General features: G+C 40.3%; 1 protein-coding gene across 1 annotated transcript in view; it reads right to left on the bottom strand.

The window, feature by feature from the left end:
* Positions 1-821: 821 nt before the first annotated feature.
* mntb (MAX network transcriptional repressor b) overlaps positions 822-17,431 on the bottom strand; it is a 21,612-nt gene continuing 5,002 nt past the window's right edge. Inside the window, exons 2-6 of the mRNA XM_008427425.2 lie at positions 12,742-13,336; positions 12,621-12,662; positions 11,984-12,095; positions 5,972-6,164; positions 822-4,421 (exon numbers count right to left, since the gene is read on the bottom strand). Coding sequence (XP_008425647.1) covers positions 3,625-4,421; positions 5,972-6,164; positions 11,984-12,095; positions 12,621-12,662; positions 12,742-13,336 — 1,739 coding nt within the window. The 3' untranslated portion in view covers positions 822-3,624. The remainder of the gene's footprint in view (positions 4,422-5,971; positions 6,165-11,983; positions 12,096-12,620; positions 12,663-12,741; positions 13,337-17,431) is intronic.

Here is a 17,431-nt window from a genome sequence, read left to right as displayed (position 1 = left end):
CTGAAACATGCGTACGATCACAAGTTACAAAACTTCCATACGTACAAATATTACAAAACTCAATTTCAGTAATAGACAATATTATTTTACCCAGAAAAGATCAACAGGCTTTTTTTTTTCTTTTTCCGCTCAGCAGCGCAGTCCAACTCAAAATGAAAAATATTAAAACAACAACCCAGAAGTCGTTTTCTCCTCCATTCACTCCAAGTACGTGTTTAGCCAGAGTTGTCACAGTGTTCAGGGAAACTGAGTATAGGCACGCACAGTAGCATTCAAACAGGCTTGTCTCATAAATCTGTGTAAAAAAATAACCTGCTAACAGCTACACACACACACACACACACACACACACATACACAGACCATCATGCACAGGGCAAACTGCACCACCAACAAACAGCCATGCTACAGGTACAACAGGGTTAAGTAGAGCAGAGAATATATAAAACATATAATCACATTTACAGACGTAACGCAGGGAAACGGCAGAGGAGTAAAGGAGGAGATCCACCGTGTACTGCAAAAACACAAAATCTTACCACATACTTTTGTCTAATTTAAGTGCAAATATCTTATTATGCTTAAAATAGGATAAAACAGACTTAGAAGTAATGTTTCAGCAAGATTCAGGAGCTTGTTTTAAGCAAAGTGTCAAACTTGAGGCCTGCGGGCCAAATCTGGCCCACCATGAAGTTTTATGTGGCCCAAAGAGTCGCGTAAATAGAAACCTTGAAAATAACAGTCGTATGCTTAAATAATATTTATTCTGACTTTAATCTTCTAATATAAAAAGTCAAAATTCTGGGGGAAAAAAAAATCAAACTTCTGAGAAAAAAAATGAAGAAACAAAGTCAAAATTCTGAAAATAAAAAGTCAAAATTCTAATTATTAATATTTGAGAAGTTTACCACAACCGGCCTTTTGAGGACATTCATGATCTTGATATGGCACAAAATAAAAAAAAGTTTGACATCCCTGTTTTAAGTCAATAACTCCTTAATATTGGTGAAAACGTAGTAGCACTGGCAGACATTTTTCCCATAAGTGAAATAATTTGGTTCTTTTTCATCGATATTAGAGAATTATTGACTTAAACAAGCTTCTCTGGCCCTGTTTACACAACAATGATCCAATGAAAATTAAATGTTTGTTTCGTTTCTATTAACACGTTTACATGAAGACGTTCTAATTACAATCTTTGTTTACACAGAAACGGCATAAATCAAAAAGGTGTAATGCCCCTGCCACGCCTCTAGTTGGTGCTAGGCTTGGACAAACAAAAGGTCTCCCTCCATTCTTCATCATCGACTACATTGTTTTACAAAGTTATCCCACCACTAGCTTGTTCTCCCAGGACGCGTCCAGTAGCGCCTCCTCGATGTGTTTCTCCGTTGCGTACATTCGCTAATTAACGGAGTGGAGCTGCATGAGATCCGTCTTCGATGATTAAAGTAAAGAGAGGAATAAAATGAGCACCGTGTTGGAGAGCTGTAGTTAGATTCACAAGTCAGAAACACAAATAATACTTTTCTGTAGTTTCTTCTTCTGTGGATTGTAGAGAGCCGTTATGAAATGTGTCATACTAAGCATGAGCTGGGGATTCTCTGGAAGAAAAGATCCGTTTATTCTGTTTACAAGACAACGGACACCGGTACGTTTCAGAAACATCGCACTCTGGAAGCAGTTCTCAATCTGTGCCGTTGTCAGAGAAAACATTCGCCATTTTCGTGTAAATGTACGGTGCAAACTCAACGAAACTCTTCCATTTTCACCCGAAATTGTTGTTGTGTAACTGGGGCCTATATCTTGCTGAAACGTTCCTTTGAAGTTTTTTTTTTTTCTTATTTCAGGTGCACTAAGATATTTGCAGTAGAAACTAAACCAAAGTCACTTGGAGAGATTTTGTGTTTTTGCAGTGCGTTAACGTACGATAATGAGAGAATGATGTGTTTAGTCTAACATAAACATTCACACACACACACTGATTTACTAATTAGTGGGCGTCAGAACACATACCCAATTCTGACCAAGACCATTTATTTCTAATCTTTTTTTAATTATTTTTTTAACAAGAGCGACAGATTTTAATTTTATTTTTAGACATCAGCTCTTTGAGTGGAAAACAATATTAACTAAGGCTCACAGTATCTGCTGATATGAGCAAAGACCAATTTACAGAGCCTCAAGAAGCGGTTTGAACTCCTACGGAGGTCAAAAAGTGCCATAATTCGATAAAAAAATAAATAAATTAAAAAAAACCCTTCATAGTTAAAACCAATCACAATTACAGTTAATATCCCAATCTGATTAGGGTTTAAAATAATCTTTTAACTCTACCAACATGTTTCTTTTAACTGGAAGAACTTGGGATCTTCTTAACCAAAGATAAATCATTATAACACCAATCAAAAGATGAAAAAAGTAGGTATGATTTCTATAATGGGAATAAAGAGTTTTCCACTGGTTCTCAAAAAAGGTTAAATAATTTTTGAGATAAAATTTTTTAAAAATTCAAACAACACAAATGATTTATCGTTTTTAGATTATTTCATTCTTGTTTTCGATCTACGTTTCATTTTAATTCAGAAACATGCTTCTGGATTGATTGAAACTCAAGATTAAATCTCTCAGAGAGCTTAACTGCGCTGCACTGGAGCACAAGAGCCATAAAATAAATTTTAAATATAATAATTCTGCATGGTTTTAACTACTGATTATTTTTCCAATTATGCATTTAATTACTGCCACATTCAAATAATTCCAACGTATTTTATTAATTCATTTGTTTGTCTGGATTATGACATTTTTGATTAATTATTACCTTGTGGCACTTTAAGCACTCAAAAAAAGCTTGTTGGGTGTGAATGACATCAGTGTAAGCTGTGCTGTACGGCAGCAGGGGGCGCTGTGGTAACAGGCAGAAAATAACACACACAGAGGGGGAACGCTGAGACAAGAGCAGACAGAAATGGTTGCGTATTATCACCCAACCTGTGTTCATATAATCAGATATAAACAGCAGGACAGAAATTAGCAGTTAAACATATTCTCTCTATTTTTTGTTTGGTTTGTGAATTTCAAATTTGGGTGAAGCTGGAGCACAGGAGGGAAAAAATCTGGAATATTCTCCTTCGGACATGACCGAAGCTGTTGTGAATAATTTATTTAGATCAGTGAGCTTCGTCTTTATCACATCAGTGATGCTTCTCCTCTTCATCACGTCAGAGTGTGAAACACACTCGTATCACTGCATTAAGAGCTGACGACACCTTTCACCGAATGAGCGTGAGGCTGATGGAAGTGAATCTCTGGAGCCTGAGTGTGAACTGAGCTTATCGTCTTAGTGCTTCTGGTTGCAGAGGAAAGGAATAAAAGAGAGAGAGGCAGGAAGAGGGAAGGTCAAACTAAGTTCCTGACGTTGCGGCGAAGCCAAATGTCACAGTCTCGTTTTCACCAACAATGGCCCGAACCCGCTGAGTCTGCAGCAATGTTGTCGTTTGCAGAGGTGTGACCAAAATATCACAAAGATTCTCGCATCCAAAACCAACGGACCCGACCGAACACAGATCCGGGCCATCTGAATCCAACTCGCCTCTACGTCGGGGCGTGCGGATGATTTTCTGTTTTAGGCCAGTTTGAGCGTGCTGACGGGGAAGGTTGGGACCGTAACCATGGTGACAGGGTTGAGGACAGCGGCCTGGCCAACCAGCTGAGGGTGCGGGGCGAGCACCGCCGTGGGTTTCCCCAGCGACGGGCCGCCCTGGCTCACCTGCGCTCCGTTAGTGTTAGCCTGAGCGCCGGCCTGGACGTGCGGCAGAGCGTGGTGGGCGAAGGTGTGGGTGATGTGGCCCACCATGGTGGGCTGGGTGACCGGCACACCCTGGGGGTACAGAGTCGGGAGGTGGGACGCGAGGGGCGCCCCCAGGTGCGCCACCGGGTGGACGGTGATGTGTCCGATGGGCTGGGCTATGTGCTGGTGCGTCGCCGTGACGGGCACCGCCGCTGCTGCCGCCATCGGCTGCGGAGTGGAGGAGGCGGGACCCGGAGAGGGGGCTATGTGTGCTAAGTGTTTGTGGTTGACTGGGAGGGTGTGACTGACCGAGTGGATCACCGACGGGTGTGAGACGGCGGCGTGAGCGATGACGGTCGGCTGGACCTGCACAGCTGGAGTATGAAGAGGAAGAGAAGGAGGAGGGGGGCCGGGAGGCGGAGCGGGGGCGATGGCCTGAGGAGGAGGAGGGCCGACTGGAGGAGGGGCGGCAAGTACTCCGGAAAGAGGAAGAGCGGCGTGCTGGATGGACAGATGTGGAGCCAGGAGCGGCTGGGCTTGGAGGATGGACAGAGCCGGTTTCTGGAGGGACGCTGGAGCGGGACGGGCGGCAGCGTCTTCGTCCACATCCTGGTCGAAGTTGTCCTCTCCCTCTGCAGATCAGACAAAAAACTGTGGCATCATGACAGGAAACTGCATTTACAGAAGTATTCACACCCCCTCAGACCTTCAGTGCATTTTAAAGTGATTTCATAAAGCAGAGGCACCGTGGTTCCAGATCTTCTCCTGCGACATAAACTGGAAAAACTCATGCATACTTTTTTCCTTTACAACATATAATCCAAAAACTTTTTAAATGTATTCATGCTTTTTAAAACTGTGAACACAGAACCAATACAGCAAAAAGTAATTGCTATGGGTGCAGCAATTTCTAGGCTTGTAACGATGATAAATGAAACTGGACGATAAATTGTCCCAGAAGTCAAAATGCTGTTTGGAGACCATTTTCCAATAATACAATGATAACTGCATAATAATGCTAGAACACATTCCTAAAGATCAATAAACTTTAAACTCTAATGAACGTTTAACACTGGAACTGGAAGACATTTTAAAAACCCAAATAAATGAACAAAACAACATAAACAACAAATAAAGTTAATTGTGAAGTTTCTGTGAATAAAACTGTCCTTCAAAATAAGGTTTAGTTGAGACCAAAGCGGGCTGCACAGTGGCGCAGTTGGTAGAGCTGTTGCCTTGCAGCAAGAAGGTTCTGGGTTCGATTCCCAGCCCCGGTCTTTCTGCGTGGAGTTTGCATGTTCTCCCTGTGCATGGTGGGTTTTCTCCGGGTACTCCGGTTTCCTCCCATAGTCCAAAAACATGACTGTCAGGTTAATTGGCCTCTCCAAATTGCCCCTAGGTGTGAGAGTGTGTGTGCATGGYTGTTTGTCCTGTGTGTCTCTGTGTTGCCCTGTGACAGACTGGCGACCTGTCCAGGGTGACCCCGCCTCTCGCCCGGTACACCAGCTGGAGATAGGCACCTCCCGACCCCACCCTTGTCCCACTGAGGGACAAGGGTGTAAGAAAATGGATGGATGGATGAGACCAAAGCACCAGACTGAAGACTGCAGTCATCCAGTATTTGGTAGAAAAAGAGAAAAATGATGAATCAGGCAAATGGAAATGACTGAGTTCATTTTAACTTATCATTAAATTAATCAATTTATTGCTTAAGTTCTAATTCCACTAGCAGATTATTTCACTAATAATAAGACATTTTCACATGTTATAAGTGAAATAATTCAGCAATGTAACTTGTTCTTTTTCATCAATATTAGGAAATAATTTGCTCAAAACAAGCTCCTGTATCTTGCTGAAAATTTGTTTACGAGTTAGTTTTGACTTATTTTAAGTGCACTAATATATTTCCACTAAAAACTAGACCAAAAATACTTAGTAAGATTTTATGTTTTTGCAGTGCAATTTAGTAAAAAGATAATTTCTTAGTAAGATTGCAGAGCTTGAAACATTGTTTAATAACTTAACCCTGTTTTAAATGTGTGTATTGGTCTCCATCATACTGTTTATTAATCATCTTCAGCAAACCTCTGAGGCCTTTGCAGAACAACCGGATTCCTACCCACCCAGGTTAAATTGCACCAGTGCATTAGAAAAAAAACTGCGTCTGGCAGCCATTTTGTACCTGAGGCAGTAGACGTGGAGGCCTGGTCGTCCTCCGGCTGGATGGTCTGTCGGAGGACTCGGTCGATCKCCATGGCGTCCATGTTCTGGCTGAGCTCGTTCTTCAGCTCGGCCAGCCGCTGCTGCGTGGAGATCTTCTCTCTGGCCAAACGCTCCATCTCGTGCTCAAACTCCTTCTCCTTACGCTTCAGAGTCTTCAAGGGGAGAAAAACACGCCAACAGGGTGAAACAAACAGCTTCCATCAAATTTAAGATAAAACACATGATGATTTTCATTCCAAAATGAAAAAGAAAAAGTAGGAACAGAAAACAGATTCTGCAAAAACACTGAAATTGTTCAAGTTAAGTTGATTTTATGGTATAATTGGTACAAAAATACAAATTAGATTATATTTCCATGTTTAATATTCATTTAAAAAAACTCATCAGTGCAGAAAAAGTCTGAAGTTAAATATCAAACAAGAAGTTGAATTATAACAAGAAAAACATTATCACCAACTAATTAGGTCCATTATCAACTTCAGTATGATTATTGACATCCTAATAAAACCAAATATTCCTTGCCAACACGGTTAATGTAAAGTAGTGGTAAATTACACTTATTTTCTTTTTTAAATTTTGCACAGGTATATTTTGAAAGGTAATTATAGAACGGTCTAGTCTCGTCTCTGCATGTGCAACAAGCTCTGCAGTCGCACCCAGTCAGCAGACACTCCAGCATCATTCCACTGGGAGGACGAGGACCTGCATCATTAAAAGACGCCTCTGATGTCCCCTGTGAGCCTCCGCAGTCGTGTAAATGGCAGCTTGTCATGGTGACACACTTCGCATATTGTGTTGTTCTTTTTGTACTGCTGTCTTTTTAAAGAGAAAATGTCAAGATGACGAGGGTTTTCTCTAGCACTCCTCTCCTCCCACTTGTTCCTGCGCACTGCTCTTCAGCTGGCTGACAGCAAGCTCCTACACGTTTCCTTTACTGACAAAATAGAAAAATTCAGCTGCTTGGAAATATTTGTGTTTGGAAAAACAGAGACAGTAATGTTGCGGTATCTAAACGAGCTCCACCCATCAGTTTTATTAAAGGGCCGGTGTTATGAGTTTTCCAGGGACATGGTGTCTTTTTATTACACAATCAAGTAACTATATTACCTTCAGTTCCTATAGATAAACAACATTTGGCTTTGTAATTTGATGCTTTAAAACTGGCCTCTGTCTCTTTAACTCCTACTCTTTCTGATACTCCACTTTCGGTACATCATACCAACGTTTCTCCAGGAACGGTAGTTTACAACTAGGAGCTTTGGATTGAGAAGCAGTTCATATAATAAACTCAGCACACGCGCAGTTCCAACTGGTGTTTCCCAATTCCTGCTGCCGCTAGTCTGAAGGAGCCTTGGCAACCTGAATGGTTGACACAGGCGATTCAAGGATTCCTCAAATGTGCATGAAAGAGTCAAAGTGACACTTTGATGAAGGAACATGAAATAAAGTGTGAAAGAGTAAATTTTACATTTAACATAATTAAGACTACACCTGCAAGCAGCAAGGCAGACTGGCTACTTACCCAGTTAAAATCACAGCCGTGTCAAGAGCAGAGCGACAAACGTTCATCCTTCTGCTGAACTTAGTAGGTCTCTATCCAATATTTCTGCTTAAATTTATGGATTAATATAAGACCTAAGTTTCAAATGCTCACCTGGATATGTTTGCTTATTTTAACTGTACAAAATTATTTAAATGTCCTGTGAATAAATATATTTGCCCATTTATCCATAACAACTGGAACTTTCAATATCTAGCAAGTAATTATCGCACTTTACTGTCTATTAAAAGCGTGTCTCATCAGATTAATTTAACTTCCTGCTACAGCGGGGGTGAAATTACCGTAATAACCCGACATTGGAAAGCACAACATCTCCCCTTTTAGAAACCATTTGAACTTTTCAGATAGAGCAAAGTGTGGCAGAATTACGGTAATACAAATCTGGCTGGATCGTTGCCTCTGTTCGATCTGGAAGGGTTAAAACTCAATAAAACACAAGTAGATAAAACCCCACCATTATAAATGTAGACATATTTAATGCTTGGGTCTCAAACTCCGGTCATCCTGTAACTTTTAGATCCAACTCATTAGCAGAACTCTGCAGAGCTTGATTGCATGCTACTGGTGCAGTTTCGCCATTTAATTCAAGAGTGCAGGACAAGGGACACATCTTAGACTCTGGCCCTCGAGGAATGCCGTTTGATACCACTGGTGTAAATAATTTTGATTCTCTGTAATCATATGGCAGCAAAGACAATGAGAGTCTCCTACCAACCTGTACTTAGCTGCAGAACAACGTTTTGTCCCGTAGACACTTGAACACCACCGGGTGAGCATAAGACTGACATAAAACCTGTCATGAACATGAAAGAGTCTTCATGAATGTCTATGGCAGCTGTCATGACGTATTATACGGTAAATAATGACACTTTTAGTGCAAAGTTGACACTTTTAATGGACTTTTAATTGACTTTGCTTTAAAATTGTCATTATTTACAGAAGAATGCAAAGTTGACACTTTTAATGTAATTTTAATGCAACTTTGATTTAAAAATGTCATCATTTATTGAATGACACTTCATGAAGCAGTCATAAACATTCATGAAGACTCCTCTGTTCATGACAGGTGTTACGCACATGCCTTCAAATAAATTGCTGCTCAAGAAATTATCTAGAGTCAGTTCTCTGAATTTCCTTTAACTGGAGGAAAATGTTTTGCTTCCAGAGGGAAATATGCAAATCCCTTTCTTATCCTGGATAAAATCATTTTGCTTAATACCCTGCCATTTAAAAGGCTTCTGTCCCAATTCTGATTGGCTGAGGGGGGGAAGTGTGGCGATTCTAGCTTTTTATTTTCTGGTTGAGAAGGAAAAGGGAAGAAAAGCTTTTCCAGCCCCAATACTCCATCTGTGTGACCCAGTTTCTTTGCGTGTCAACTGACGTAAAACACCACATAGCGTGACAGGCTAAGGACATTAACATAGATTACAAGAGGGGACCAAAAGAGACGGAGAGGGATGAAGGTTAAGGAAGGGATTTTTGTTTACATCTACTTAATTTCATTACAGCACATCTGAGTTGTTTTTTGAAAATTGAAAACAACAGAGTAGGTGAAACCCAATGTGGTGCTCTGGCAGTTCAGGAAGGAAAGCCGTATTTCTGTCTGTGGGCCTCGTAACGGCGCCTCACGTGAGCCACATTCCTCTCTGCTCCATTCACTCTCCAGCTACCAGATCCAGGCCGGAGCGACTCCGACCCCACAGCAGCTTACGGTTCAGCACAAAAACTCACAGGGAGATTTAATGACGGTGAGTAAAACAAACACAAAAATAAAACTGAGCTTTGCAGCAGCAGGTTGTTTTTAATGAAGCTTAAGTAAAACTGGTGGATTTTATTAAAAAGCAACTTTTTCCACATGATTTCCACACAATCACTAAATATCAGCGCTTTGCAAATGTATTCATATCACTTAAACATTTATAAAAAAAATTTTTAGGTTATAACTAAAACTAAATAAAATCCAACAGCTTAGAAAGTACATAAATAAGTAAACAAGTAATTTTGTTCCTGGTTATGCATGCACATTTTTCTCTATCCCACTGGTTGCTTGTTCTCTTGTTTCTTTTAAACTCTTTTGGAATAAATAAATGAATCACAAAAACTAAATCTACTAAAGAGTAATTCAGAAGTTGAGATTAAAACGATTAACCAAACTAATTGTGATGAATCGATTGTTAAAACGATTGCTAACTAATTTAATAATTGATTAATTGTTAACCGGAGTGTAGACTCAAAAAAGGTCATTGCTGAAAACTCTGCTGCAAATTGTGCCACATTTTTTATCTGATTAATTGCCAGGATAATTTGTTGATGAATCGATTACTGAAATAATTTCATTTTGCCATGGTGATGGCAGCATTGTGCTGCGGGAATGTTATTCTTTAGCAGAAAAAAATTACAATTACTTTTTGCTGAAAGGATTTTTATATTGTATTGGGTTTTTTTGTACTCCATTCATATTAATCTACTTTGTATTAGTCTAAACATAAAATCCTAGTAAAATATACTCAGGTTTCTGGTTTACAACACAACAAAATGTGAAAAAGTTCAACAGTAATGAAAACTGCAGCAAAGACACAGGACAACTCTGAATGAGTCCACTACCAACTACTACAAGTTCTGGAGTACTTTTGTTCATCCATGCAAACCCGGTCACCATTCGTCCTGTGGTAAATCACCAAGGAAACTGCTGCCACCCATAGCTGTTTCCGTGGCAACCTCCTACGTGGGATCAGGCTGCTAGAGAAGCAGTTTGTAAAAGAAAGAAGGGTAAAGTACAAGGCTGCATACAAGGAAAGATGTGGCTGGACGTTGGCCAGCTGGGCGCTTTGGATCAGTCCCTCAAAATGCCCTTCCCCCCTCGTCCCCCTCTGCTCTTTTATTCTTTCCTTTTAAAAGATTCCTGCGTCTCTGGGGTAAAAATGTCTGCTCTTGCAGGCCTAATTAGAAATCCAACAGGTATTTCCGAAAGGAAGAAAAAAAAAAACCAGAAGCCCTTTTGGTACCCAATAATTTTGATACAAGTCTGCAGAAATGAAGAGGAAAAAGCTGACATTGCTATAGTGAATCTCTACCTATCCCCCTGTTATCACCATGGAAACACAGCTACATCGTTAACACATGTCATCGTCTGCCTCCCTCCCTCTCTCTCTGCAGTCTCAAAGAGCACAGCGGATCAGAGGGGGTGAGTGACGGTGACGTCACCCGGTTTGCTGTCGCCATGTGCTCGGATCTCACATGGCTCAGAAACAGAAAGACAGACCGAATTTACAGGTTTACATGAGCGCCGCCTCCAAAACAGGAAGAAAAAATGTCAGGGAGGGCGTGATTTTATGATTAAGTAGCTGTTCAACACCTAACAGCATCAAAATGAGCTCATTCATTTTCAGGGAAAACTGCATGGAGTGAAAATGAAAAGGAGTATGAATGTTTTAAACTCCTGAATAGGATTAGACAGAAGTAATTTACAAAATGGTGACAGAGTCACCCCAGTGTTGAAACAAAAAGATGTAAAAAAGAAAAAGCAAGATGACAGCAAAACAGCTCACAGGAAAATTAAAGGGTAACTTTACAGCTAAGGTCAAACAGAGACGTGACCCCAGTGTCACAGTTTGCTGAAGGTTTTATAAGTTAACGTTTCAAAATGTAAAGAAGCTGCCTGCAGCCTGGCTACTGGAGCAGATAGCCTGACTAGCTAACCAGCTAATATCAGCTCACCAGTGCTGATCTATAACAAGCAAAACAAAATGCTGATTTATATCTAAATCAAACTAAATAAATGCATTACAGAACAAAACTGCAAATCAAATCTATGCAAGTTAAACTTTTATTCAGATTTTCACCCTCCCAAACAGGGTCTCTAATCCACCCGGCTCCGCTCCCAGGGGAGTTCCTGTTCCCCGTGATCTTGCTGCCAGCCGTGTTATGAACAAATTCCCCCATCTCTTGGCCTATTTTAGCTCTTCTCACTAACTTTCCATTGCGCAGCACATTGAACTTCAAATGTCAGAGGATTCGCTGCAGAAAAAGGTGGCACTGCATTTACTGTAGCCCCAGGCCGCAAAGTAGTCAATGCAGAAAAAACGTCACATAATCACATCCAGCATTAGTTTTCTGCACAACTAAATCAAGTTCTGAGCAACTATGATCGCTTTTATTTACTAGTTTAGCTAAAACTTTATCTTATATTCTCACGTCGATGTCAGTTCAGATAAATTGCCCTGCCAACCAGTCATGATGATGGGAAACTTATGAGAACATCAGAGTTCATTCACAATTTTTTTTCTGTTTCGGATTCACTGCCAATTTTCACTCAGAGAGAAAACAACGGGGCTTTGGCCCACAGAAAGGAGAAAAACAGCAGAAACAAGAAGATAATGAGCCTTTGTCCAAAATATTTGACCTACTGACCTGTATGTAACGGAGTGCACTGCGCAGAACGCTGAGGTTAGAGGTTTTCTTCTCATCAACATTAGGAACGTTTTTCTTTAGCGTCTCAAAACACTCCTTTAGGTGTGCTCTCCTGCAGACGTTTAAGAAAAAAACAAAATAAAATTTAGTCTCACCGTTACAGCATTTACAAACTGAAAAAATGCCAAAACAATTTCACTGAATAAACTCTACAAGTAGGTTTTATTGTCCTGCACAGTGTCAATTCAGGTGTGACAGCAGCAACAGATGTAAATGTTCTCATAAAAAGTTCTTAAAGTGTTAACAACACTATATAGAAAACAACAACAGTAATAGTCATCACATACTGTACACGATTGTGTAGTTATTAAAAATAACGATATCAGTCTCGTGATCCAAATGTTGGGCAACTGAATCGGATCACTTTTTCAAAAATGTAAATAATGTGCATGTCTGCTGAACACTGAACAAAACAAATGACTTACAATACAGCAGAAAAACAGTGGAAATGTTATTTAAAAATGAGTAGAAACAGAGTAAGTGACTGTATAATAAATGTCTGGATGTTGTTATCAAGTTTAATTCTTGATACTTTTTCATCAGCTGCAACAATAAACATGTCAACATAAAGACTAACCTGTTCTTTTCCAGCTTATTGTGCACCTCTCTGGTTCCCGCTCTGGAAAATAAAATACCATGTAAACATGAACAGATCCTCAAACTTAAACTAACTGCACCATTCAAACACATGAACTAACCCTCCAGGTCTCCTCTTGCCCTCCATGCCCCTCAGGTCCTCTATCGTCACGCCGTTGGGGCGTGACTGAGGTGTAGGTGGAGCTTGATGGGGAACCAGTGCATGATGGGAGCCAGAGCCATTGGTACTAATAGAAGCCGGGTACTGAATCTGCATCTGAGGCTGCGCTAGGCCGGGCTTTACGTCTATCAGCTGCTGAGCAGGTTCCATTTTTATCTGGGAGGGGCACAACAGGTGATGAGACACTGACTGCTGCTGCTGCGGTAGCGGCACCGTAGAGGAAATGCTCTCTTTTTTGGGAGGCAGGGGGCTGCTGAGCAAAGTGGCAGCTGCAGCGATCGGCGTAGTGAGGGGAAGGGGGGGGACAGAGGGTGTCGCATTGACGACCGGGACCATCGGGATGACGGCGATGGGAACTTGTGAAGGTGGGAGAGAAGGCGGCGGAGGGGCAGGAGGATGATGCGGCTGCTGGCGAAGAGCATCATCGGCCCAAGCAGTGTGGTTGGCTCTGGCAGGCAGAGGTGAGGCGACAAGCTCCACATGTTTAGACTCAGCCTCCGTCTTGATGGCTTCCTTCTCCTGAAACGGCTCATCCTCTGCAGAAGAGCGACGGATAATACTTCGGTCAGAAACACAGCATGTTGAAATTCACATAAATTAAAGTGATTCATAATAGGAAGCAAGTTATCGATTATTGGGTTAATCTAGAGCTGACTGCTCTTATCGATAATGATTCATTAAAAACTTTTGTCTTTCCACAAAATAAAGGGATCAATTTTTCATGTATTGAATTTAAAAAGAGAAGCACATCATTATATTTTTACTTTTTTGTGTCAGTTGTATTAAATTGTAAAGCACCTTGAAATGCCTTGCTGCTGAAATGTGCTATACAAATAAAATTTGTATAGCACATATTGATTTATCAATCAATATTCTGTATTGATTGATAAATACAGAATAAATAAAAGAAATGGTGGTCTCCTCACTCAACCGTGCTTTTGTCATCATGTCTTTTTCCGTCATAAGTTATGTCCTCCACTTTTCTGTCACATCATCGCCTTTGTACCAAATCAGTAAATATTGGCTGAGAAGTTGACGCTGCATATTAAGGTAAAACTTAAGGAGCTTGTCGAGTGTTTATGTTTCAAAACAGAATTGCATAAAATGCATTTTGCACACCGGACTCCGTTTGGATCGTCTCTCTTTCCCGCTCTGGTATGGTCCCGCCATCTTTATTTTTGTATCAGCTGCCTCACTTAAGAATGACCAATCACATCCTACTCAAGATGCCGGCAAACCTACTACAGTGAAAGACATGATTAGTCAATCGATTGGAGTTCATTTAAATCTAATAAATCATTTATCAACAAATAATTGCAAGTCAATTAATTCTTTGAATCCCTGAGTTTAAGTTAATATGTGACAGGAAAGAAGCGTATTCAAAAGAGAAGCAACTAAGAGACCAAGCACATCACTTTGAACATCTTCTGAAACATGGTGGTGGCAGCATCATGCTATTTTCTTTAGCATAGACAAGAAAGCAAGTTGGAGTTCATGGGAAGACAGACGGAGCTAGGTGTGGGTATTTATCGTATTGTTTATTATTTATTGTGAAAAGTTTATGATAAAAATTTGTATTTATCATTGTCTCAATAAATTCCAATTAATAATGTAAAAAAAAACTGACGGTGTTATCGGAAATGTTATTTTACAATTTTATCCCCTATTTGTTCCATAAGAGCATCAAGAAATAACAGTAACTTTTGAAAATATGGTTAAATACAGCTGCTGTGTGCAGCTTAGTGATATAAATCACATTTATTTTAGTAACTGGTGCCCTCTGAAGAAGCCTGTGTCAGGTGGGAATTTATTTCAAGAACAGCATCAGTGTTTAGGCAGCCATAGTTAAGTAAAAGATGTAATAAATAGTTTATTGTTATCACAATAGTACCACAAAATATTGTGATAAAATTCTAAATCCATGTTGCCCACCACTGATTTGGCCTGGAAATTCTAATTAACATTTAACACTGGAACTGGAACACATTTTAAATGTCCAAAATAAATAGACAAAACAACAGGAACAACACATAAAATGAATTAATTTATCATGCGATTAATTGAATTATTGCAACATCCCTAAAGTCAGCTTCACAACACTTTGTGTAAACAAACACCATTTCCCATCGTGTGGGAAACGGCGTGGAAACAGGAGAAGCTGTGTGAGAAGCTCTGCCCTGTGATTGGACTGGTCCAGTGCTGAGCATGCCTCCAGCCCCAGGCTACCTCAGGACAACTGACCAACAACAGCAGAGGACAGTTGTGAGACACCAGCATTCGCACTAGGACGGTCTAAAAATAAATCACCAGTCGAAGATAAAAGCATTAAATTAAAAAAAATGATGAAAAACCCGCAACACACACATAACGATGCGAGTGAGCAGTTAGTACACACTGCAGCGCCAGGCTCAAAGTAATGTGGAAAACCCGGCATTACCATGGAAACAGCTACATCAAAAACAGAAGATCCCAGGGATTCCTCAACCTGCATGCTGCTAATACAGCAGCCAAACACTTCCAACACAATAGACAATACCAGTTGTCAAGAGGCCCAGCTTCACATTAGGCAAGACTTTCGTTTCTGTTCTGCATGACTCTGCAAACCCCCTGATGGCGCAATTTCCTCTCACCTAGAAGAACATCCACCCCTGAGAGGACCTGCGCAGCTGGATACTGTCGTCATGATGATATGCAGAAAAAAGCTTCTCTCTGCACTCTTTCTTCTGTACATTAAGTAACTACTACTTGAAAAATACCAGTTTCTCTCAGCAGTCTGTACCTTCTGCAGTATATTTTTGCAGTGAAATCAAGCTGTCTGCTGCAGGACGTTACGTATCAAAACATGTATATAAATATACCTTCTTTGAAAACTGATGAGTTAAGTAGAAAGTGTTTGGTGCAACACAAAGTATTTATCTTTTAAAAATTATTTTTGATTTCACACTAAATAAGATCATAAATATCCACAAACTTTCACTGAAAAGAAGACTGAGGTATGTCTATGTCTGCATTTAATTTATTAAAACTGGAAAAATATTTATCAGTCTTTAAACAGTTACTTTGTTCCACTAAAATATTGCACGTGCAGTTTATGACTGGGTGGATTTAATAAACTGCATGTTTGTGGGTGATTTTACCCAAGTTTGGACCTTGATGACTTGGAAGAATATGCTAGATCAGTGGTTCTTAACCTTTTTTGAGGTACCAAACCCCACAGTTTCATATGCGCATTCACTGAACCCTTCTTATTCCTTCCTTCCCCCCCCAGCTCTGATTGGCTCAGCAATGTAACGTGATCCTCTGCAGCAAGTGATGGCAAAGCGGCGCATCATCACGACTTTACACAAGTGTGTCTTTATCTCCGCGGCAGAGGCTCCGCCAAACCCCTGAGACCGACTCACCGAACCCCTGGGGTTCGATCGAACCCAGGTTAAGAACCACTGTGCTAGAAGAAAGTTGTGGTCATGTGATATGCAACACATCTACATTTCTAAAAGATTTTTGCTTAATATGCTAATTGACTGAAAAACATTTGCACTACTAACAAATTGTGATGGTTTTACTGGAGTAAAACTGATCAAAATAATTTTTTTCACATTAGTAGATTTTACTTTTTGACCTAAAACCCAATCCAGAAAACATCACAATAAAGTATTGAGCCTACATCACATTCCTGTTTCTCACCTTAACTACCAATTAAACTTTTCCAACATTAACATTTTAAAATCCCTCAAAGGAGTCTTGATGAGGAAACACACAGTTCATCCCTATATTGTTCATATCAGGGATGTACAAACTTTGTCACATGGAAAATTGTCAAGTCAAAATTACTCGCAGACCAAGAAAGTGAAAAACAACAAAGCAAAACATAAAATCAAGCAAAGGATGTAGTCATTTTTTGTAGTAAAAGGATGCTTCTTGTTTTAGATTAAGAAATGTAAAGAGGATTTTGAACATTTTCTGTATTAAAAGAAATGCATCTAGCTCCATCAATTTTAGGCAAAATGTTTGCTATATTTACCCAAGTTTAATAAATGAGATTAAAGTTTATGTGGATGCAACAAAGTCGTCTTTTTAGTAATATATGTTAAAATGCTATTTATTAAAAATGCTTGGTTATTAAAAAAAATTATTAAATTGGGTTGTTGTAACAAAATGATGCTGGTTATCACAAATAAAACGCCTCCATCTGCATCAAGACCTTGTGCTGGATGTGTCATTTCCGTATCACTCTTGAGTTGCAGTTGGTGGGCCACACAAAATCAGCTCAAGGGCCACAAATGGGCCCCGGCCGCACTTTGAACACCCCCGGTTTATATCTCGCAAAATCTTCCGAACTGACTGAACCAGGGGTAAGTAGGGAGTTGCCCCACTTACTTACTCTCCCACTTTCAGTCCCTCTGACCCGCCAGTGTCTGAATGGGAAGGGCGGGGACGAGAAAGGCGCGTGGATGTGTGTGTGTGCATGCGCATATTTGTGTAKSTGTGGGACCTGCGTGAAGCTGACACCCCACCCACGTCAAAAAATCCAGCAAATAGTCTGAATGGTTAGTGCTCCGTTTGTGCAGGTTTGTGCCGTTAAAATTTTCGTTTGTGCAGTTTTGGTTTCTGAGATATTAAACATTATTTTT

Source organism: Poecilia reticulata, linkage group LG14, assembly GCF_000633615.1.
Source record: "Poecilia reticulata strain Guanapo linkage group LG14, Guppy_female_1.0+MT, whole genome shotgun sequence".
NCBI lineage: Eukaryota > Metazoa > Chordata > Actinopteri > Cyprinodontiformes > Poeciliidae > Poecilia > Poecilia reticulata.
This window is presented reverse-complemented; position numbering and strand designations above follow the sequence as displayed.